The sequence below is a fragment of the Mustela erminea genome, chromosome 6 (assembly GCF_009829155.1).
Source record: "Mustela erminea isolate mMusErm1 chromosome 6, mMusErm1.Pri, whole genome shotgun sequence".
In the NCBI taxonomy this organism is placed as follows: Eukaryota; Metazoa; Chordata; class Mammalia; order Carnivora; family Mustelidae; genus Mustela; species Mustela erminea.
Window position 1 is genome coordinate 24629126 of NC_045619.1, and position 23944 is coordinate 24653069.

Sequence of the window (23944 nt, forward strand, 5' to 3'; positions counted from 1 at the left end):
ACATCCAGATGGCCAACAGACATATGAAAAAATGCTCAACATCACTCAGCATCAGGGAAATACAAATTAAAACCACAATGAGATACCATCTCACACCAGTCAGAATGGCTAAAACTAACAAGTCAGGAAATGACAGACGTTGGAGAGGATGCAGAGGAAGGGGAACCCTCCTACACTGTTGGTGGGAATGTAAGCTGGTGCAGCCACTCTGGAAAACAGTATGGAGGTTCCTCAAAAAGTTGAAAATAGGGCTACCCTATGACCCAGCAATTGCACTACTGGGTATTTACCCTAAAGATACAAATGTAGTGATTTGAAGGAGCATGGGCACCGGAATGTTTATAGCAGCAATGTCTGCAATAGCCAGACTATGGAAAGAACCTAGATGTCCATCAACAGATGAATGGATAAAGAAGATGTGACACACACACACACACACACAATGGAATGCTATGCAGCCATCAAAAGAAATGAAATCTTGCCATTTGCAAGGACATGGATGGAACTAGAGGGTATTATGCTGAGCAAAATAAGTCAATCAGAGAAAGACAATTATTATAGGGTCTCTCTGATATGAGGAATTTGAGAGGCAGAGTGGGGGGGTCTAGGGGGTAGGGAAGGAAAAAATGAAACAAGATGGGATCAGGAAAGAGAAAAACCCTAAGAGTCTCTTAATCTCACAAAACAAATTGAGGGCTGCTGTGGGGAGGGGGGGTATGGAGAGGGTGGTTGGGTTATGGACATTGGGGAGGGTATGTGAAATGGTGAGTGCTGTGAAGTGTTTAAGGCCCGATGATTCACAGACCCATACCCCTGGGGCAAGTAATATATTATATATTAATAAAAATAATAAAAGAAAAGAAAATGAAATAAAATATTTTAAAAAAATTAAAATTTCCTATTCCAAATATTCCACAACTTTTTAGAAGGGACGATTTTGACGCTGTTTCCCAGTTGCATCTATAGTTCATCTTTGTCATCTAATGAAAAATGTTTATAAGAAGTAATAATTTAGGAGATATATATATTCTCTACAGTCTTCCTGCAGAGCACAAAATAGTCACTTTCTGACTTTTATCATTTTAATGGCGCTTGAGATATGCTGTGTAGCTGTACTGTAAGACAAATCTACTTTCCACAAAACAGCCCTTTATTTTACTAGACTGACTTGGAGCTAACCCCATCCTGAATATAACCACAGACACTCACAAGAAACAAACAAACAAAAAAACACTTCAAAACGCCATCCCTTATTACATATAACACATCTTATACAAGTGATCTTTTTTCAAAATTGCGGTTAAAAAAAAGTAACAGAATTTATCGTCCTAACCATTTTTATATTTAAATGTACAGTATAGTGTTAACTATATGCACATTTTTGTGCAACAGATCTCTAGAACTTTTTCATCTTGCAAAACAGAGACCTGAACCCACTGAACCTCTCTATTCTCCCTTCCTGTAGCCCAGGCAACCACCGTTCTACTTTCTAAGAGTTTGATTACTTTAGATACCTCATAAAAGTGAAATCACGCAGTTTTGTCTCTCTGTAACTTGGCTTTTTTCACAGAACCTAATGTCCTCCAGATTCACCCATGTGGTAGCGTGTACCAGGATTTCCTTGTTTTTTAAGGCTGAATAATATCCCACTGTATGGCAATACTATGTTTTCTTTATCCGTTCATCCATTAATGGACCTTTAGGTTGCTTCCACCTCTTTGCTATAGTACATATGATGAACATGGTGTGAAATACCCATGCCATCTTTTTAAAAATTAAACTTAAAGTAATATGTATATTTATTAAGTTTTGGGAAAATATAAAATAAAATGGAGGGAGAAAATGACCTTCACTTAGCCTCCTTTTTCTTTCTTCTATTCCCTTTCCTGCCTTTCCCTTGACCCATTTTCCCCTTCTTCCTGTCTTGGCCTACTCTTCTCCATCCCTTCTTCTGTTTTCTTTATCTTCCTTTTTTCCTTCTATATTGCCTTGCATCTCCCCCAGCACCCTAAATGTCCTCTTCCTGAAGTCCAGCTGTCATGGAGATAGGCTCTTTTGCCCTTCTCTGCCTACCTCCCTCATAATCAGAATGGCATTCCTTTTCTTCACTGTATTTTTCTAGATAAGTCTAAGTAGCATATTTTTAAGTGAATTATATTCATTACTGACTGATTAGGAGCCAGAGCTTTACTTCAAAGAACCAGAAGAGTTACTTCAAGTCCTCACCGAGCTGGAAGAGCAGAATCTAACTTTGGTACAATATTCCCAAGATGTAGATGAAAATCTTGAAGATGTAAATAAAAGAGAAAAACTTATACAGGATAAAATGTAAGTTATTAAGAACAAGTAGATTTATTCCATTAAGCAGACTCTAACCTGAGACAGATTCCTTCTTATTCCTAAGTGAACCTTCCTCAGGGTCTCTCTGGATTTAGGGTGGGCTTTTATTAATAGTAACTTATATTGTAGGGCATAAGATGTAGAAGTTATATCTACACAGAATAGACTTTCATTTTAGTCTCTACTTCCTTTCACTTGTCAAAATATCTTCCTAACTAGCAAAAATAAAAGGTAGTTTGAAAGATTATAAAGAATTAAAAGGTACTGTCTTAATTTTTTTCTTATTGAAATAGAGTTGACACACGTGTTACATTAGTTTCAGGCATACAGCACAGTGATCCCACAACTTATTAGGTTTTGTTTGGGGCAGTTTTCACTCTACCATCCAATGAATCAAATCAGGCTTTGGATAATCCTAATCCATGCATTTTTCCCTGGTATGACTCTCAACAAAGTTATGTGCCTCAAATATTATAGCATTTTATAATGTACATATGTAGATAGAGCTAGCCTCTCATAAAAGGGATTTCTGTCAGGGGAAGGAGGCTGGATTTGATGACTCACAAAACCACTTCCGTAAAATTTTATATAATTGGAAGGAATATTGGAAGCTACTGGCAAATAGCTTCGAATTGCAGAGACTAAATGTGTTTATCTACCCATTATAAAAATGTGTAAAGCCTCTTTAGGAAGTTTTCTGGGGCAAAAGATGGCAGTCTTTTCAAACAGTGGGTGAAACTACACTGAACTTTGGAACAAATTAACTTACTCAAAAGTTAAGACCCTATAAATCATGATTTTATAGCCACCCCATTACCACTAGTGTATCCTTTTCACCCTTGTCTCCTCTCTCCCAATCCTTACCACATATGGTGCTCTCACCCTGACATATATGAGTTTTGGGGACGATGTGGTAGGTTGGGCAGGAAAAGCACTGTCAGAACAGAATCTATCTCTAGATCACATCACAACTCGGCTTCCTGACACATCATCTCTGCTGTTATTTGGAGGGTTTCAGAAGAACCACAGGAAGAAAATGCTTCCTGGTGGAAGTTAAAGGCAGTATTTATGCATTTACTATTCTCATTTTACCTGAAAAGTTGCATGTAATTTGACGAAGTCTTAAACTACGAAATTGTGTTTGGCTTGCTAGACATAGGATGTTGATACATGATATGGAAAGTGTTGAAAGTCCTGACTGATGATTTATTTCTAAACCAGAAATTACAGACAAGGGTCTCTTTCTTCTTTTGCCATAGAAATAGCAACATAGAGTTTCTTCTGAAGCACAAGGAAATGCTTAAGGCTAGCTGTGAGAGAGAAGAGGAAAAAGCAGCAGAACTGGAATTAAGGTCCAGGCTATTTAGTTTTGGAGAATTTCAGTCAGACACTCAGGTAATCCTTCTTTGCCTATGGTAATTTTATTTTGGCTCATATTAATAATAATGTGCATTCCCTGTCCACTAAGCATTGGAGTGGGGAGTTAAAGCACACCACAAATCCTAGGCTGATGACAGAGGCAGAAAACCAGTTTGGGATTATCGTATCAGTATGCAATCATCAATTTACAGAGTAGAAAGCATTCAAATTGGCAATGGGACTCTCTTAAAATGTTGCTCTAATTATTACAAGATCTGATACTGACCTTTCCCCCCCCATAGATACATTTCTTTTAGAGTGTATATACATGAAGTAGTTCATTGCTTATGACCATTTTGATAGTAATTTGAAGAGCAAATAATTAACAGAGGAAGCACTGAATCAAAACTGAATGGAGTATCTGCCCAGCACTGAGCCTCTAACAGATTTTGGCTTCTCTTGCATATGTAGATCCATTATTGGAGCCCCTGTGACACACATTTATGTACTATTTACCTGCACATCTCTCCCAGCTGGGTGCAAATCCCTTCAGGGCAGGGACTGTATGAGCCTTCCTAGTTAGATATGTTAAGTGTCCCTATAAAGTAGGTGCTCAATAAATGTTTGTTGAATGAATGATTAGTTTCTAGACCCACAACAAATTCCCACTAGCATTGATTTCCTTGTAAAAAATCTCAAATGAACCAGGTGGTGGGTATTAGAGAGGGCACGGATTGCATGGAGCACTGGGTGTGGTGCAAAAACAATGAATACTGTTATGCTGAAAATAAATAAATAAATAAATAAATTCTTTTAAAATCTGAGAAACAAAAACAATACAATGATAAACTATGAAAAAAATCTCAAATGAAATAAAAATTCAAATCTCATCTGTGAGGCTAATAAAACATTTATGGTTATGAACTTGATTTTCAAACAGAGGTAGATTTGGGGGAATTCACTCAGAAGACTGTCCTCCCTAACCATAGGATGGGTAAGGTTACATGACTCATTTTACATAAACTCGGGTTTATGACTCGTTCACACACACACATTTCCTAGGGTGGTAGAGTAAGAATCCTGAGTTAGGAGGGAAAGGGGTCATGCACTGCTAGAGTACAAAGTGTGATGACAGCCACGTTTCAGTCCTTCAGTGCTGGCTTTTTCTAAACCTTGTGTGTGGTAAAATATATGTAACAGAATTTACCATTTAACCATTCTAAGTGTACAGTTAAGGGACATTAGGTATATCTGCAGTGTTGGGTAACCATCACCATCTATTTACAGAATTTTTCATTATTCCAAATAGAAACTCTGTATCCATTAAACAATCTTCCTGGCCTCTGGTAATTTTTATCCTACTTTCTGTCTCTATAAATTTGCCTATTTTTAGATATTTCACATAAATGGAATCATACAATAGTTGTCCTTTTGTGCCTGGCTTCTTTCACTTAGCATCATGTTTTCAAGGTTCATCCATGCTGTAGCATGTGTCAGAATTTAATTGTTTTTAGGGCTGAATAATATTCTACTGTATTTACATTCCACATTCTGTTTATCCATTTCTCTGCTGATGAACGTTTGGGGTGCTTCCACCCTTCGATTGTTTTAAATAATTCTGAAGCTGACTGACACAAAAAAAAATGTCAGATAAATATCAGCGATGTTTCACCATCCCTCAACCAAACCCCCTTCATCCAAGTTTAGTAACATTTTCAATACTCTTAAATGTCAAGGCAACTGGATCCCTAAACACAATAGGTGGAATTGATCTGAAAATCACTTTTTAAAAGATAAATTTGGGTCACAAGTATAATTTTGGTATTCAAGTATTGCACAGTCTGGGGAAATAGGCCTAATAATTCATAGTGTGTCCTAGAGATGTGATATGCTAGTGTGGGAAAGGGGGGACAGAGCAGGAAAGTTGACAGGGGAAAAATATTCTTAGAATCACTCCCATTCTTTCAGATGGGCAAAACATAATCCTTTATGAGTAAACAGTTTTATCTAATTTTGATATTCATAAATCATCATAGTTACTTTGGATTTGTAATGATAAAATCAGTATTTTATTCATTATAAACTTCCACACTAACTACTTAATCCCTAAAAACATTTTTGATTCAATATTTTACTTTTTTTTTTTTTTTTAAGATTTTACTTATCTGAGAGAGAGAAAGAGAAGCATGAGATGAGGAGGGTCAGAGGGAGAAGCGGACTTCCTGCTGAGCCAGGATCTGGATGTAGGACTCTGATCCTGGGACTCCAGGATCTTGACCTGGAGACACTTAATGAAGACAGGCACTTTAACCAATAGAGCCACCCCAGGCATCCTTAATATTTTAAAATAAAATTTAAAATTCAAATATAATGTAATATTGAAAAGCACACAAATTATAAGTTAATTATAAATTATCTCTTAAGAAATTTCCTCACAGTGAATATACTCATGTAACACCCCTCCACCCTGGATTAGGGAATAGATCATTATAACACACCTCAGAAGCCTCCCTCACGCCCCCTTTCCTGTCTCTGCTATCCCTCACAATCCTATTGGTCACAATCCTGACTTCTCTTACCATCCATTAGCTTTCATGTTTTGAACTTTATTTAAATGGAATCATGTAGTATGTCTGGCTTCTCTTTCTCAAAATTGTATTTGTGAGATTCATCCACGTTATTTGGTGCAGCAGTTATATTTTCATTGAACATGAAATGGAATGTAAGCTACTGCACAATCTGCAGGATGTATTAATTTCTTCTTTCTTCCTTTCAAACAGGGAGCTGATCTAGTTCAATTGGGAGTTATTTGCAGTCAGCACACAGGCTTGAACTACAAAAACTTAAAATGACAGAGACAGCTCCTGCTCCTATCCAAATTTGATATAATCACTCCCTAAACATCACTCTGGTCAGATCACTTCCCATTCACTGTTGGAAGGCATCCAGTCCTTACTCCTCCCAGCTTCGGGTCTCCTACAATTTCGGCCCACTCTACCTCTCCAAGCGGGAGAGCTCCTCCCATCTTTTGCAGCCTCCCGGGCAGGCCCTCCTTTGAGGGACTCTGGGCTGCGTCTGCCATCTGGTGGCAGCTCCGGAGATTGGACACTTTTCACTCCTCTGTCATCAGAAGGCCTGTACTATGAGCTCCCTTTTTCCTTTGCCCTTTTGCTCTGTTGGGCCAGGCCCTCAATCTTTCTCATACATGAGTATTTATTCCTTAACCTCATTCCCGAATCCTATTTCTTCTGCTGTTCTTACCTTGTTATCTTAAGAAAACATCTTTGTCTCTTCCTTTCCTGTTTCACAAGGAGAACTTAAAAAAAAAAAAAAAAAAAAAAAAAAAGGCATTCTGGAAAGACATCCTGAAAGGCTACTGCTCATCTACTCGTAAAACTCTTTTAAGTTCAAGTTTAAGCTCTTTAGTGTTCAAGAGCTCTCCTTCAAAAATTTTCATTAACTACTAACCATTCTTATTAAAGTTGCTTTTTTCTCAGAACCAGGGTTCAAAATATTTTTAAAAATAGGACTCCCACTGCAGCAAAATTGTTTTTACATACCCAATACACACTTCTCCTTGATGGGTAGGTTGCTTTTATTTTCCCTTTTATAGTTTTCTGTATTTCTAAAGTTTTCTAAAAGGAATACACTGATATAAATAGGAAATATAATAAATGTTATGTAGAAAGGGAGAGCAAAAAAGAGTTTTATGGCAAACAGGCCTTGTGCCTTTTTCTTTTAATAATATTACTTTGTGCTTCTCCAAGTTTTCTAAAAGGACCATTTTTTTAAAGTTTTGAATTTTAATTCCAGTAAACAAAGTTTTTATCAGATATATAAAAAGGAGCATGTTTTAAATATAAACGGGAAACACATAAGTGTCAGAGAAGAAAGGGGGTGCTTAGTGGTAAACAGTACCATCAGAAAGGTGGTTAAATCAGGAAGTGGGAAAGACAAGCTGTTGGAAGTAAACTACTAGTAATAGGTCTTGACTTGTAACTAAGTGTTGGTGGCTCTGTAAGGAGACTGTGATTCCAGGAGGGGTTTCTTATGGCTCCTGGAGCCACATCTGTCTTGAGTGTTATTTGTTGTTGGCTTCATGATGATTCTCATCTTCTTGAGCAGAAGCAGGAATTGGGGCAGGAGGCTACCTGGAGAACGATTTACTTTGCCCAGCAGTTTATTGAGATCCTCTTAACTGCGAATGCCAAATTCACGGTGGAGAAAGAGGCTGAGAGTTTTTTGGTCCCGAAACACGTTACCTACCAGCTCGAGCGTATCTACCAACAGTTAAGACGGCGCAGTGGCCAGGTACAGGGATCAGCAAGGTTTGGCCCAAGCGTCTGCTTAGATCAGAATACTGCAACGGCTTTCCAATGGCAAGAGTGAAAATTAAACGCCTTGAAAGACTTTGTAGGTCAGCCTGGCAATCTGTTTGCTTGTAACTTTTTTTTTTTCCTCTGAGAATGCATTCAGTCATTTATTCAGCAAACATTTATTAAGTGCATAGTTATGAACAAGGTGCTGCTTTAGGTATAAATGTAAACATAAGAAATAACTCCTACCCTCCGGGAGCTTACAGTCTAGAAGGGGAAATAAGGCAAGTATGCAAATAGCTTTCATACAGGATGACTGTAGTTTCAGCAAAGAATAGTAAGTGCAAAAGAAAACAAAACAAAACACCAAAGCTCATCCGCTGTGTTGCAAGGAAATGCACTAGCTTGGCAAAAAACAAAAGGATTTAAAATGTATATATACGTTGCCTCTACCTGAATGCTCACAGAATCAGATACACAAAAACTCTCAAGCAAAAAGATACTGTCATACTAAAATTGCTTTTTATACCTAGACTGCAATATCTTTAACAGAAAATAGTCCAAGATGTTACTACAGTATAATTCTGACTATAAATTATATTGCTGCTGTATTTTCTCACCGTTCTATGTTATATTGAAGTTATTTAAAGATTATTTATTAGAGCGAGAGAGAACATGAGCGGGGGACGGGGCAGAGGGAGGAGAGAGACAAGCAGACTTCCTGTTGAGCAGGGAGCCTGCCCTGCAGCACGTGGGCTCAATCTCAGGACTCTGAGATCATGACCTGGGCCGAAGTCAGGCCCTTAACTGACTGAGCCACCCAGGAACCCCCATTAAAGTTTTTCTTTTAAAAAGGAAGTATGCAGTAGCATATAAGAGCCTTTTCATTGTTAAGATAGTAAAATGGAATTTTACATTTATTGAATGAACAAGAAAATGGTGATGAGATGTTATGTTTTCTGTTCCCTTTTTCTTTTCAATCTCAGGAAAAACTGATAGACTCTCTTAGTAAAAAAATTAATCAAGTATACAGAGTCTGCATTGGAGATGCTGATGTTGGCAGCCTCAACCCAGTTCAAAAGCTGGTAAAAGTAGAGTCTCGCCTGGTAGAACTGAGTGATCTCATTGAATCCATGCCCAAAGAAAATGTGGAGGCAATTGAGAGGATAAAACAGAAAGAACGGCGGCAAAAGTACAGTCAATGTCTTATGATAGAAGTGCAGTGACCGACTTAATGAGATGAGAAACGATCTTTGCTGGGATTCCACAACACTGAGCAAGCCCCTATTACATGGCGAGGATCACGATAAAGAAGCAGTAGACCCAAACCCAGACATGCCTTCTCAGAGCGATTACTTAATGTGGAAGACACACTTGTCAAATATTCTTATGAAATGATGTGTCATTACCAATAATGAGCATTGTGAAGAAGAGTTCACTGGGGCAACTGATCTAGTTTGAGATGGACAAAGGGTCATTTTAGTTTGAAAAAAAAAAAAGGATTTTCAGAATGAGTATTCACTACTTTTATTTTTTGAAGAGGTATCTCTTGTACTTGTAGTGGAGGGTCCAAAGTGTAGAATTAGGAGCCCTTCACTGCAAGACTTTATAAAAGAATTGTTTGGAAGTCAAGAGCCATGCAATGAGGGTTTTTCTTAGTGCATAACTAGCAACACTTACACACAGCATCTACACATTTACTCATTCATTCCTCAAGACAACTTCATGAGAATTATCAACCCTGGAACAGCACCCTCTCCTCACCCCGACATACCCACATCCTTGCCTACCTGCCTTTCCAGGAGAATGTACTGATTTATAAACTTCTATATCGAGTTAAATAAGGATAACTACCTTTGAGGCAATAATTACAAATACATGATCCCTAGTATAATGTAGCATGTAGAGAATGCTTATAGGTGGACTATTGTTCCTGTCATAACAATAATAACCAACAAAGTTAAGAGGCAGACTAGCACTATGGCTGACCTGCTTGGCTTCAATGCAGGTTCTGCCATTTACAACTTCTGTGACCTTAGGCAGGGTAAATAACCTCTCATAAGTCTCAGTTTATCTGTAAAATGGCAGTAATAATGGCACTTATCTCATAGGGTTTGTGCTTGGCACATAGTAAGTATTCAAATCTTAAGCATTAATGTTAGATATTTTGTATTGCTTACTGGTTGGTATATGGGGGATATTGTTTTTCCCATATCAGAACAAAGTCCAGAATACATTAAGGTGATCCTGATGGGATTTTATTAAATATAAAGCAAAAATTTTTTTAAATTACAAAAAATGCCTCCTTCTGTAAGATGACCTATGACCAATTACATTAACAGCACTTGCATCTTTTCTGCAGTCAGAAATATATTCTCACTGAATTGTAATTACAACTTATTTTCAGTTATGATGTATGAACCTAGTTCTGATTGTTTATCCTTCTTATCAAAAAGAGAATTTTGTTTTTCCCAAGTACATAACACCTAATTTTGCATAAAAAATGTTCAGTAAATGTCATGCTTTTAACTGTGTAAATCTATAAAACAGCTATCACTTATTGAGGGTCTGTTCTGCACCAGGCATTCACCTGGACAGTTAACATGGGTCATTTAATTTTATCCTCACAACAACCCTGAAGAGAACAAGAAAAAAAGCATTTCTTGGTCTTAATTTCAGGATATCATTGAGAAAGATTAACTGGAAAAGTACACTTTTGTGGTAACTCATTGAACTGTATACACTGTGGTTTGTGCACTTTTCTGTACACTATACTAAAAAGGCTAATGGGGGGTCTGGGTGTTAATTCAAGAGGCCTTGTATACATTAACTGTAAAGTGCTAAAATGTAAGTGGGGTGACAAGAAGGCTTTGTTGAGGTGCTTGTTCTAGACCAAGATCTGGGCAGATTTTAATTCTTCAAAATGGTGACAAGCAGTTTTCTCCCACTTTAACACAAACGGGATCTGTTGCTGAGATTTCACTGGAATATTCAAATGTCATAGCATGGGTGAAGGTGAATTATGTGAGCTTTTAGGGAGATTTTATAATATTTAGGTAGTCTATTACCCAAAAATAATACAGGTCTTTTTTTTACTTTCTGTGATTTAGTTACAAGAATGTCTTCCTTTTTTGACAGGTTACGTGAAGAGAAAATGAAAGAAAAACAAAAACACCAGGAGGAAAGGCTAAGAGCTGCTCTGGAAAGAGCAGTAGCACAACCGAAGAAAAAGGTTTGTGTTTTGTTACCAATAGGTCCAGCTCTATCAATATGTGAGTGCTTCTGTGGTATAAAAACAAAATACCTAATTCATGTAATTTATCCAGCTTTGATTGGTCTCTCCCTGATTCCTTGTTACTTTGAGGATAATGCAAATTTCTGGGTCTACGGTTCTCCATTAGACTCACTTTTTTTAGTCTCACTTTCTTCCCCTCTCCTCTGTTCTTTAGCTCCTGGTTCATTAAGCCAGAAAATTTTTTCTTTAATTATTTGAATAGGTAATAACAAGCATACGGCTCAAAGATCAAAAAATACAATAATATTTAGTGGAAATAAGTCATCCTTTTCCCCTCCCTGGATGCAACATCTTAAAGTTTCATCTGCATCCTTCTGGAAATATTCTATGTATTTATGTATATCTTCTCCTTCTTACATGTAATAGCCATGAACTCTGCTACTTTCAATCAACAATGGAGACAGCAAATCCAGAGAACTGCATATAATTGGGAGGGTCTTCTAATCCTCACTTTGTGAAAAATAATGAGATTAATAGTTGATGTTAAAATGATTTACCCAGAGTCGCTTTAGATTTAGCAGCAGGTTCAGCACCAGAAGTCAAAGTTCTTCATATTGCAAGATTACCTAACCAATAAGAAGCATGGGATTAGGCAGTCACTGAGTACATGGGGTCCACGACTTCCCACTGGGTATGGAGGGCCTTGTGTTTCCATATGCCACTCTCCTCTGGGTTAGGGTCTGAAATATACTTGGGGAAGCTGATTTTATGGTTATCTACAAAGCTACTACGGACATTGATTCTTACCACAGTAATAGCTAAACTATGGTGAATGCTTATTGTGTGCCTCATAACCAACTTTTGAGGTAAGTACTTGAAGAAGTTTCTGAAATACAGTAACTGTTAATATACATGTCCAAAGGTGTTGATTATCTTAATTTCATTTAAATAGCATGTCAACTTAAAAAGGGTCTGGCTTCTCTAGTTCAGCTCTTCCTATGAAGACCTGACTTGTCCTCTTTCTCCCAAAGGCAAATTAACCATTCATCACCCTTCCATGTAAACATACTACTATTCACTAAGTTCACCAAATTGAAATGTATTTTTTTTTTAAAGATTTTTTTTTTTTATTTATCAGAGAGAGAGAGAGGGAGAGAGCGAGCATAGGCAGACAGAATGGCAGGCAGAGGCAGAGGCAGAGGCAGAGGGAGAAGCAGGCTCCCTGCTGAGCAAGGAGCCCGATGTGGGACTCGATCCCAGGACGCTGGGATCATAACCTGAGCCGAAGGCAGCTGCTTAACCAACTGAGCCACCCAGGTGTCCCGAAATGTATTTTTAATAGATCCAGCTTTCCTTCTAGACCATGAGTGAGTTCTTATGACCTTTGTGTCCCCAGTGCCTGGTACACAGAGGTGATTCAATAAATGCTTATTGAATTAGCAGACTAAAAATGAGAGTGAAAACTAAAATGGGAAGAAAAATGAATAAAATGATGCCCATTTGATCAGCTGACAATGTACAAAGACCTCTAACAAAAGTTCTTATCAGTCAGGGCACTTTATCATTGGCAAAGTTCTCAGACAGTATTAATAACAAAGATTACCAAAAGATCATTGAGAGAAAATAACAAAATCTGACATTAAGGAAGAAATTTGGGGATTCCAGTCCCAAAGAACATTTCTGTTAATAAAATGATGGGGAGGACTGTTACTGTTAGTTCTCAAAGGCCAAGAATGTCAAATTCTGCAATGCAGGGTACAGTCTCACATAGTGAGACTGACCCTTTTGAGACATAGTGGAGATATTCCATCAAATCTCATTTTCAGGGACACCTGGGTGGCTCAGTCATTAACCGTCTGCCTTCAGCTCTGGTCATGATCTCAGGGTCCTGGGACGGAGTCCCACACTGGGCTCCCTGCTCAGTAGGGAGCTTGCCTTTCCCTCTGCCCTCCCCACTGCTTGTGTGCATTCTCTCTGTCTCTCAAATAAATAAAATCTTTTTAAAAAAAAATCTCATTTTCAACAGAGTAACTTTCTCATCCATTTCTTTTAAACAAATTCAGATATAGAAGCAAAACCAAATAAATACATAAAGGAGTGGGGGAAGACTAAAGAAGAAAAATAATTAGTATAATAAACTTGAGCATATGCCCCAGAGAATGAATAGGTACAAATCAAGGGCTTTCCCTAAGCCTCTCCTGGTGGGAACACATCTAAGGGCCAACAGGATTACTAGTGTTGAAGATATACATGGTTTTCTCAAGTTTTTGTCTAACAGAATTTTTAAATGCCAGTCAACTGGTGTTAGCAGAGGAAAATGATCTATCCTAACCAATGGAAGAGAAATTTTGCTATGGCACTGAGAAATGAAATGTTGGCCTCAAACGTGGTGCTTTTCTAGGTCGACCACATCTGAAACATAGGCTTTTTGATACTAACTAAATCTCCTGACTTTCCCATAAAACCTAACTGCTCTGTCTCCTGCATGCTGTGGTCCTTTATCTGTTACTTAACCCTACCTAGCATGCTGGACGCCCATTAGATCATCAATCCCTATGTAACTGTGATTATTTACTATTTTGAGTCATGTTATTCCTTGGAAAAATCATGTTAATGTTATTATTTTACTGATGGTTCAACAGAAAATAGTTATGCTAAAAAATATTAAGTATTTTTCTTTTGTTTCAGCTGGGAAGACGACTTGTCTATCGCTCAAAACCTCCATCTGCTAACAAACATGAACTACTTTTAGTCAAGGATACAAGAACAAAATCACTAGAGGATGAATATTTTTTCACTTGAATAGAAGCAGTAAGACATTTATTACCAGAATATTTTAGGCATATTTTGTAGATTTTGGTTTCCATTAATGGCAATATTCTGCCCCATATGCTGGCCTAACCAATTTGAGGATGACCACACTTATTCTAGTGGTTATAGGATTGGGAATGGGAGTTATTTTCCTTTGTTGAAAGCTTTTATTATCATATACTAAGTAAAATTCCATACAGCTGAACATTTTTATCCTTGAGTTGTCCCAGTTGGATACGCATCCAAAGTCTACCTTACAGGTGTAACTATGTGGTGAATGACTGCTAAAGTGCAACAATGGCATTCTCGGACAACTGGGGACTTTAAATGGTCTAATTTGTTTTTAACCAGTCCACAGTTCATAGTATATATTTTATCACTGTGGAGAATACATTTTAACAATGTATGATTCTAAATGGTTTTGAGGAGTCTAAAACATAAATGAAAACCACTAGTATATACTCAGAATTTAACTGTGAGCCTGGTTTTTAACTCCCATTAAGGAGTTCTGTTCAGAACACTTAATTCTTGCAAGTGAACAAACCATATGCTTTTAGCTTAAATATCAATTCACAGTTTCTACTGTGCTCTATATCCACAATCATTTTAATTTTCAGGTGATGTTTCAATTTTAGCTATAACATGTACATTACTTAGATTATACTGACAGAATTAACATGTAATTTGTTGACTATGTAAAATAAAACAGTATATATTAATTCTAAGAAAATATTAACTTTATGCATGTCAAAAGTTGTTCAAAAATAACTTTAAAAGAGTTGTTTTTAAAAGGTCTCAGTTAATATATAATTACAAGAAAAGGACTGAAATTCACCTTCATAAATGTTTATGAAGCAAAAAAATTTTCCCTGTAGAAAAAAAGAGAGTACTGAGCTTACAAAAGAAAACCAATTTGAATGAAGCTGAGTGGCTCTTAAAGTATTAATTCTGAATAATCTTTCAATTGTTTCAACATTTGAGCTCTACATTTAAATATCTGAATATGAATAGTTCATGAGTCAAGTTGAAAAAAAAATGTTTATTGTCTAGAAATATATATAAAAAAAGTTCCCCACAAAAGATGCTATTCTCTCATTTCCCCATCTTCTTCTTCTTCTTCAACACCCCTGATATAAAGGACATTATTACACCTGTAAACAGAAAAACAATCCATTTTGTTGTTCCAACTGGAAACCACATTAAGATCTGAATTACTATTGCTAGATATTTTTGGTTACAAAAATACTGAATGCTAAATTTACACTGTTATCATTTCTTTCTTTTTTAAAAATGTTTTTACCATTGATTTGTTAAAAAGCACTTGGCACTTATTCACACAGTGGATGTTACAAAATAGTATCTTTATGATCTTCTAAAAGGAATGACCCAAATTTGAAAATGTGACTCTAGTTCAAGAAAATGAATAAAATAAAAATCTCTAACTCCAGGCAGAGCCAAGTAAAATTCAAAACCAAGCTCTTGCAACTAAAACCACTGAAAAAGGTTACAGCTAAGAGCTAGAAAGTTTAATATCATCACTAGAAAAACCTTACGGATGAATAACTCCAAAAAATTTCCATTTTCTTGGACAAATTTAAGGATTTCAAAATTCTTTAAGTCTAATTGTAGAATATGTTAAATTACTAGTGATTTAAACAAAGTAATTCTGAAACTGAGGCACTAGTCTATTTAAACAGGTATTTCTAATGCTCTCTAGTCACTCCTTATATATACTACTGCTGTTTTGTTACCTTATTAAAACTTCACCCAAATGTCCAGACAATGCTCCATCTATGTATTCTTCTGTGTTTGCAAGCTTTAAATCAAAAGAAAATATATTAGTATAACACAGGAGGAAAATAGTACAGCACTACCTAAAAAATTATTAGGTAATACTGGTGAAAGAACTTATTAACTGAGACCTTTCTATACCAATAATTATCTATAATTGATAAGATTAGCTTTTACTACTGCAGTACCTTTGGGTTTTATATAAACATTCTGTAAAGACAACACTGATGGATGTAGAATATATAATAAAGCTTGTTTCAACATAATTTTTAAAATCTCTGTTATGTAACATTTCTATTAGACATTAAAACAGTATATTAAAGAAGACAGTCTCCAATTTATGAATAAGTTATGATTTTAAAGCTTTCCAAAAATTCAGTTGCAAAAAGTTACAAAATTCAGAGCACAAAATCTACAGCTAAAATATCAAATACTCTTATATTAGTCAAGACCCAAACCAAAGAACTGAATAGTAATTTTTTAAAATTATGTGCTAACAGATCAAAATAAGTTAAGAGAAAGTTAAACAATTCAGAGTTACCTTTATAGTTATTTCAGGAAACTAATTTTACAACAAAATGTTTAGGTTTCCTTCCATATATAAGTAATAAACTTTGTTATTTTAAAAACCACAATCACTTAAAAGGCTCTCTATGTCTACCTTTCCAGCCTTTTTATCATTTTTCCCCTAAGTCATTTTGCTTCAGCCTTTTTTTTTTTTTTTTTTAAATTTTATTTATCTATTTAAGACAGACAGCACAAGTGGGGAGGAGAGGGAGAAGCAGACTCCCTGCTCTGGCGCAGGGCTCAGTCCCAGGGCCCTTGGATCGCTGCCTTAACCTGAACCGAAGGCAAACACTTAACCAACTGAGCTACCCTGTCACCTCTGCTTTGGCCTTCTTGCCATGCCTTGAATACACCAAGCAAGTTCCTACCCCAAGGCCAATGTACTTACTGCTCCCTTAAACTGAGAGGCTCTTCCTTTGATACTCTCTTCAGTTGCACACTCAATCCTTTCTCTGCTTAAATTCATTCCCTCAGAGAACCTTTCCCTGGCTATCCTATCTAACACGGCACACTCTTGTCACTACCCCCCGTTTTTGCTTTCTTTTTCTCAATAGTGTCTATCATTACCTGATATCGCATTACATTGCCATCTGCCACCACTACAACACAAACTCCTCCAAAGTAGTGACTTAGTTTTGTTCACTGCTATATACACAGAGCCAAGCACATGAGCTCTTAATGTTTGCTGAATAAACAAATTAAAAACATCATTAATGTGGCTACTCAGATACATTTCATAACTCTAGCAGCTCAACAGAACTACATTACTTCTAAAATCAAATATTCAGTGGGTATTTTCTTCTTTCATTGAGATATAATTCCCATAGCATAAAATTCATTTTTACAGTGTACAGGTCAGTGGTTTTTAATATATTCATAAAGTTGTATAATCACCACCACTAAGTCTGGAACTGAGCAGAACAATATACTCCTCAGATCTTTCTATGGACTTCATATATGATTCCTACTTGAGGAATCTTCCAGGCCAAAACCATGCTCTGTAAGAACTTTGGGGACCTAAGCATCATCTGTTCAAATAGTAACCTCTTAAATTAAGGAAAATCTCAGCTTTCTGCCTACAAGTGCCTCTATTAGTACTTTTCCTACAAGTACTCCACTATGAAATACTTGGGAGTCATGCTTGGACTGACTACCCATCTAAGTAACCTTTAAAATCCATCTGCCATCAATCAGTCACATAAATACCTATGCTTCAGGAAAATAAAACTTCAAATTCCTTCATCGAAAACCTGGCTGGAAACTACTACAATTAAGAAAAACACCCCAGTTTTGTTTTTCTTTAAGATTTTATTTATTTATTTGACAGACAGAGATCACAAGTAGGCAGAGAGGCAGGCAGAGAGAGAAGGGGGGAAGCAGGCTCCCTCCTGACCAGAGAGACTGATGCAGGGCTCAATCCCAGGACCCTGAGATCATGACCTAAGCCGAAGGCAGAGGCTTAACCCACAGAGCCACCCAGGCACCCCAAAACACCCCAGTTTTTAAATGAGCAAAGCACATAAACAGGCATTTCTCCAAAAAAAAAAAAAAATATATATATATACACATACACACACACAAATATATATAAATAAATGGCCAATAAACACACAAAAATCGCAGTATCACTAATCATTGAATTAATGCAAATAAAAACCATGAGATATTTTATACTCACGAGGATGCCTATTATCAAAGAAACTGAAAATAACAGGTATCGGTGACAATGTGAAGAAACTGGAACCTGTATGCTTTGCTAGTGCAATGTAAAATGATACAACTGCTAGAAAAAACAGTCTGGCAGGGCGCCTGGGTGGCTCAGTTGGTTGAGCTACTGCCTTAGGCTCAGGTCATGATCCTGGAGTCCTGGGACCGGACTCGATCCTGCCGGATTGGGCTCCGTGCTCAGCAGGGAGCCAGCTTCTCCCACTAACCCTTCCCCTTCTTATGCGCTCTCTCTCATTCTCTCTCTCAAATAAAAAAAGAAAGAAAGAAAGAAAGAAAGAAAACAGTATGGCAGTCCCTCAAAAACTTAATTAATGTATAATCTAGCAATTCCACTTCTGGATATATATCCAAAAGAAGTGAAAGCAGAATCTCTAATAGGGATTTGTACACCCATGTTCATTGCATTATTCACAACAGCCAGAAGGTAGAAAACAATTCAAATGTCTATCAACAGACGAATGGATTAAAATGTGGTATATACATAAATGGAATATTATTTCAGTCATTCTGATACATGCTACAACATGGCTGAACCTTAAAAATATTATGCTAAATGAAATAAGTCAGACACAAAAGGACAAATACTGTAAGATTCCACTTATATGAGCTAGAACAGAACAGAAAGAATAACATTTACCAGGGAACAGGCGAAAGAGGAGTTACTCTTTAATGGGTACAGTTTCAGTTAGGGACAATATAAGAGTTTCAGAAATTGGTAATGGCGATAGATGCACAATAATGTGAATGCGCTTAATGTCACTGAGTTCTACACTTGAAAATGGGTCAAAGCGGGGCGCCTGGGTGGCTCAGTGGGTTAAAGCCTCTGCCTTTGGCTCAGGTCATGATCTCAGGGTCCTGGGGTTGAGCCCCGCATCGGGCTCTCTGCTCAGTGAGGAGCCTGCTTCCTCTCTGCCCGCCTCTCTGCCTACTTGTGATCTGTCAAATAAATAAGTAAAATCTTCAAAAAAAGAAAGAAAACGGGTAAAAGTGGTAAATTTTATGTTAGATACATTTTACCACAATTACAAAAACAAAACAAGGGGTGCCTGGGTGGCTCACTCAATTAAGCATCTGACTCTTGATTTCAGCTCAGGTCACAATCTCAGGGTCATGAGATGGAGCTGCATGTTGGGCTCAAAGCTCAGCAGGGAGTCCACTTGAGATTCTCTCTTCCCTCTACCTGGTCCCCACGCCCCCCCCCAAATAAATAAATCCTTAAAAACAAAAACAACAACACCCAGCCTAAACATTTATAGAAGCTTGCTTAACAGACATTCAGTCACAGTTCCTTTGGTTTGGCCTGTCCACTTCTTCAAGAAATCCTTTTACTGAATTACTTTGATATTATGTCTTTAGCATTCATTAAAAGACTCAAGAAATTCACTTGAAAAATTTCTTTCATTAAAAAAATAAAAAAGAAAAATTTCAGAGCTAAATGTTGGGAGTGTTTTGCCTTTTCTGCAAGAAAGCAAAACAAAAACCTCATTTGTGTTTCCCTTATGCCACCATGACTCCCAATATTTGAGTTCTTTTTATTTTAACCACTAGAAGTCAATTCTGTGGCCGAATTTTGGTTTTACAGGTTTCACACACAGTTTATCATAGATATAACATCCTCCCTGAACTTGACTTTATTTCTGAATTTTGTTTTATGTCTGTTGGTTTGGTTGATTGCATTCTTATAAATCACAATAAACCTTTGAGGAGTTAAGGTAAAGCAAAATAAATACAATTTAATGATTCTTATAGCTTTAGCTTACCTGCATGTTCATATAGCCATCTACAGATACCAGGTAGCCTTTGTACTCCATTCCCCACTTAAGTTTCACCATTACTGGCTTTCCTGTTAATCCATTCAGGAAAGGTTTGGGATTGAGAGGCAAACTCTGAACAAAGAACAAAAACAAGACTCAATCAATTACTTTTCCTTAGCTCAGTTTTCTTTACCTACTTCCCTCTACCAAATCACCAATATTTTATGGTATCCAAATAAAGCAAGCTCTGGACTCACTGGCACTTTACTACATAATTTTCGCTTCTATTTGTTGAAAAGCATAAGAGAAATTTAAATACCCAGTTAGGGAATTTCATTCTGCATTCACTTAAACAATGAACACCTACTATACATTACTCATTGTTTCAGGCTATAAAGAAACAAAAGTAAAAGCAGTGGGGAAAAAAATGCAGATTACACTCCTTGTCCTCAAGCTCACAGGAGGAAGAGAGGCAAAACACATACAAAACAGACATTACATTGCAATGTAGTAAGAGGAGATATGCTATGTCTAAAGGTACCAAATCAATCCAGAGTCAAAAGGAGAGGTTGCCCAAAATAAGGAATGCCTCCATTTTAAAGGATGAAAGCTATTTCCAGAGGGGAAAAGGGCTGTTAATAGGTAGAAGAGGCTACCTATGTAAAAGGATGGAAGGGTAAAGCAACAAGGCGATCTCACAGACGTACAGAACAATTCACAGATGTCATAGTCCACATATGAGGCTACAGAGGGAAGGAGGGAGCCGATGACATTTGCCAGCTTTCGCTTGAATTTCAGGCGCTTGGTCTGGTGGGTCTTATTTGACTTAGCAAAGCTGCCTATACATATGGGCAATCATTTAACGTTTGTTTATTCAGCAAACCAGTAGGAGTATCCCCCAGTGAATTCAGACTTTTCCTTCCCTCATCTGCTCACCCATCAGCCCAAAGAAAGAAAAGAACCAAGAAACTTGACTACTAAAGTTCTTTAGATAAGCATATTCAGAGTGATGTCAAAGAACATGGGAGCTACTGCAATGACTTCCTAACTTCAGGTTTTACTGGTCTTTCTCCAACTTAGGCACACGGCAAGTATTTTTACCATGGGATATCTCTGCTTAAAATGCCTCGATGGCTTTCAACTGTAAAATCCAGACCTCCTGACATGACCTAAAAGATCTGCCCGACCCTATCTCATAACCACTGTTCTTGCAAGCTTAATGGCTTTCTCTCAATTCCTCCAACTGGTCAAGCTTTCTTTCTGGCCTTGGGGCCTATGCTCATGTTCCCCGTCCTTTGTACACTCTTCCTCTTGCTCTTTAAGGAGCTGGCTTTCGTATTTCCTATCACGTAGGTGTCTGGATCCCATCCCTGACCACTCTTCCAATGTACCATCGCGCATCTTCATAGCATCCCGTCTGCTCTCTTCTTAGCACTTCACATTATTTGCAATTACATGTTGATACTATTTAGAAAGACAGAACCTGTCTTTCATACCCGACGGAGTAAATCTCGAGCGGGGTCCACGTCAGTACTTTTCACCGCATATTCTGACGCCTACAACAGCATCTGGTAGGTAGCAGGAAATATGCGGTCAACGAACAAATAAATGCTCCAGTGCTTCCGCTCTGTATTCCAAAGGGCTGCGGGGCCAAGAATCCCAACATGATGAAACGAAAGAAAGCCAATTCTGGGCGTGATAAGTGAAACCTGAAAACCGCTTCATCTTTAAACTGACCCTGCGGTTTCAAGCAGCAAGGATACCTCAGGCTCACATTCAAAAGAAGAGGGGAAGGGGCCGGGCACTTAGGGGAAGGGCATCAGAGAGAGAGAGCGCGCGCCTCGAATCCCCAGAGCAGGGAGAACGGGGCTGGGGACCGGGTGCGCGGCTCCTCACGCGGATGAATGGGAAACGCGCGAATCAACCACCAGGCCCGGCAAGCTGGCCACCGTTCTCTCTCGCTCTCCCTTCTTCCTCCTTACCATCGCGACTGCAAGCAAATATTGCAGGTAACTCGCCGCCGACCCAGGTGTAGTCCGTCCCTCGTGACTGGAGTAACCCCCGCCGGGCGCGAATCGCTGAGCTTCCAGAGAAATGGCCGCCAAACAGCAGCGTAACCTTTCACCTCCGACTACAGATCTCTCAGCTTCTGTGATTGGGCACAGAGAGACGCGTCCTGATTGGAGGAGATGGCTGAGTAGTGTCTCCTGGCAACCAGCGGTAGCACTGTCGTTCGAGCCTTCTGCGCGGCGCACAGCCCTGTGGGAAACTTCAGTAGCAGGGCTTGCGGTAAGGGGTCCCGGGTAGGCTGCAAATGCAGGGAGCCGGTCCGGGTTTCTTGTCCATGTCTGCTCAGCTGCCTGGAGGGTTCGGCCGTGTGCTCTGTACAGAGCAGATGTGATTTCTTGCCTGCCTAGCTAATAGGGGTTTCTTCTCATTTTACACCTCTGAGGACGGATTCTTGGCTCTTGCTCACTTTCCCACAGATTCTGTGATTTGGGGGCTCCTAATCCACAGTCCCCTTCTCTATTTTGTAACGCTTATTTCAACCCACTTTAAAGGAAGGGGGAGAAGCAGGACTAGACTAGAGGTGAAACACACCAGAGAAAGTCAAGTACAGAATGTGGTTCAGATGAGATCAAATTGATTCTAGAATATAGTGTGGTGGTCTCCCTGCAGATCTGTTTCTTTTACGTTGCCACCAGGGACCCGTTGGTGTCTTTAATCCTTCGGGTTTGAAGGATTTAATCAACGGTATTAATCAGAATCTCATTTCAGCTCTGATCGGAAATGCTAAAGGCAGTTCTTGGAGAATAAGCACTTTGAGAAGTGCTGGGTTTTATTTTTGTTTCCGTTTTGGTTTTGCGGCCCTAAGAAAATGGATTTGGAATTGAGGTTTGAATGTTATATATGGAGGCATTAAGGAGTCGTGGGTAAGACTTTGGAGGCAGCTTGAGTTCAGAACCTCTGTCCATCACTTAGGGATGGTGCTGGTTAGTTTTTAAACTAAGGCCTTGGTCTCCTCCTTACGACCTTTGTTTACTTAGCTACAAATGGCCTCAAAACCGGTACTCTTCTAGGGTTTGTGAGAACTAATGTGAAAGAGGTTGGGACTTAAGAGCTAGTGAATGTTTACTGTCATTTTAATGTCCTTGAAGATGGTGGAGAATACTGACAAAATACAGTAATTTTTAGTGTAATTTATGCCGAACAGTTGGAATTATTTACCCCAAAGTTCAGTGGGTTTTCCCTTTGTTTGACCATCCCTTAATGAACATTTAGCCTTTGTACAGACTTTGCGTTCCTATTATTTGCCAGCCTCCTTCAGTTGCTATAATGGAAGTCTTACTATACAGCCGGTGTTATGCTCCCATTTTAGAGATGAGGAAAATGGCTCAACAGGTAACTTGACAAGGGCTACGTAGCTGGCTTTTACTCTGAAAACTCTGCTTTTTCTATTTCATAAAGTTACCTTTCAAAAGCTCAACATACGCTTTAAAAGTGTGATTTTAAAAAAAACCAAAACTGTTTTCTCAGTGAAGTGAAACAAAGTATTACCATAACCTTTGTAAACATAGCTGTGTTTAAAGTTGTTGTTGGTTGTTTGTGTTTTTTAAGTAGACTCCTCGCCCAATTCAGGCCTTGAACTCAGAACCCTGAGATCATGACCTGAGCCAAGATCAAGTCAGATGCAAAACTGCCTGAGCCACCCAAGTGACCCTAAAGTTGGTTTTTATCCTCATGTTAAACATTAAGTTTACCTTTTTTAAAATAAAGTGGGCATAAGGCCATTAGTACTTTTTGAATTTTAAAAACCATATGTACATTTTTGTGAGAATTTGGAAATACAGGAAGTTCTAAAACAAACAAAAATAACTAATATCACCAAAGAAAACAACTTCACTTTTTAGTGCACTATTTATTGTAACATATGCACTTAAAAAAAAAAGATATCTACATAGAGTTTTTAGCTTGTTTTTTTCACCTGTATATTGAGCAAATGCTCAGGTAATTAAATATTCTTCTAAGGGTGCCTGTGTGGC

At 38.0% G+C, this 23944-nt stretch overlaps 2 protein-coding genes across 4 annotated transcripts in view; one reads left to right on the forward strand and one right to left on the reverse strand.

The window, feature by feature from the left end:
* CCDC38 (coiled-coil domain containing 38) overlaps positions 1 to 14992 on the forward strand; it is a 48087-nt gene extending 33095 nt beyond the window's left edge. Inside the window, exons 12-17 of one of the 3 annotated variants that reach the window (XM_032346736.1) lie at positions 2177 to 2328; positions 3600 to 3735; positions 7825 to 8010; positions 9002 to 9207; positions 11154 to 11247; positions 13939 to 14992. In XM_032346736.1, coding sequence (XP_032202627.1) covers positions 2177 to 2328; positions 3600 to 3735; positions 7825 to 8010; positions 9002 to 9207; positions 11154 to 11247; positions 13939 to 14052 — 888 coding nt within the window. In that variant the 3' untranslated portion in view covers positions 14053 to 14992. Of the gene's footprint in view, positions 1 to 2176; positions 2329 to 3599; positions 3736 to 7824; positions 8011 to 9001; positions 9208 to 11153; positions 11248 to 13938 lie in introns of those variants that run through there. The other 2 variants (XM_032346738.1, XM_032346739.1) reach the window with 2 other exon arrangements.
* An 88-nt stretch (positions 14993 to 15080) lies between these two features.
* Positions 15081 to 22026, reverse strand: SNRPF (small nuclear ribonucleoprotein polypeptide F). Its single transcript, XM_032346751.1, has 4 exons — positions 21884 to 22026; positions 19908 to 20033; positions 15813 to 15877; positions 15081 to 15212 (listed from the first exon to the last, which is right to left on the reverse strand). The coding sequence occupies exons 1-4, from the start codon at positions 21884 to 21886 to the stop codon at positions 15146 to 15148; spliced, it is 261 nt and encodes an 86-aa protein (XP_032202642.1). The 5' UTR covers positions 21887 to 22026; the 3' UTR covers positions 15081 to 15145.
* Positions 22027 to 23944: the final 1918 nt, after the last annotated feature.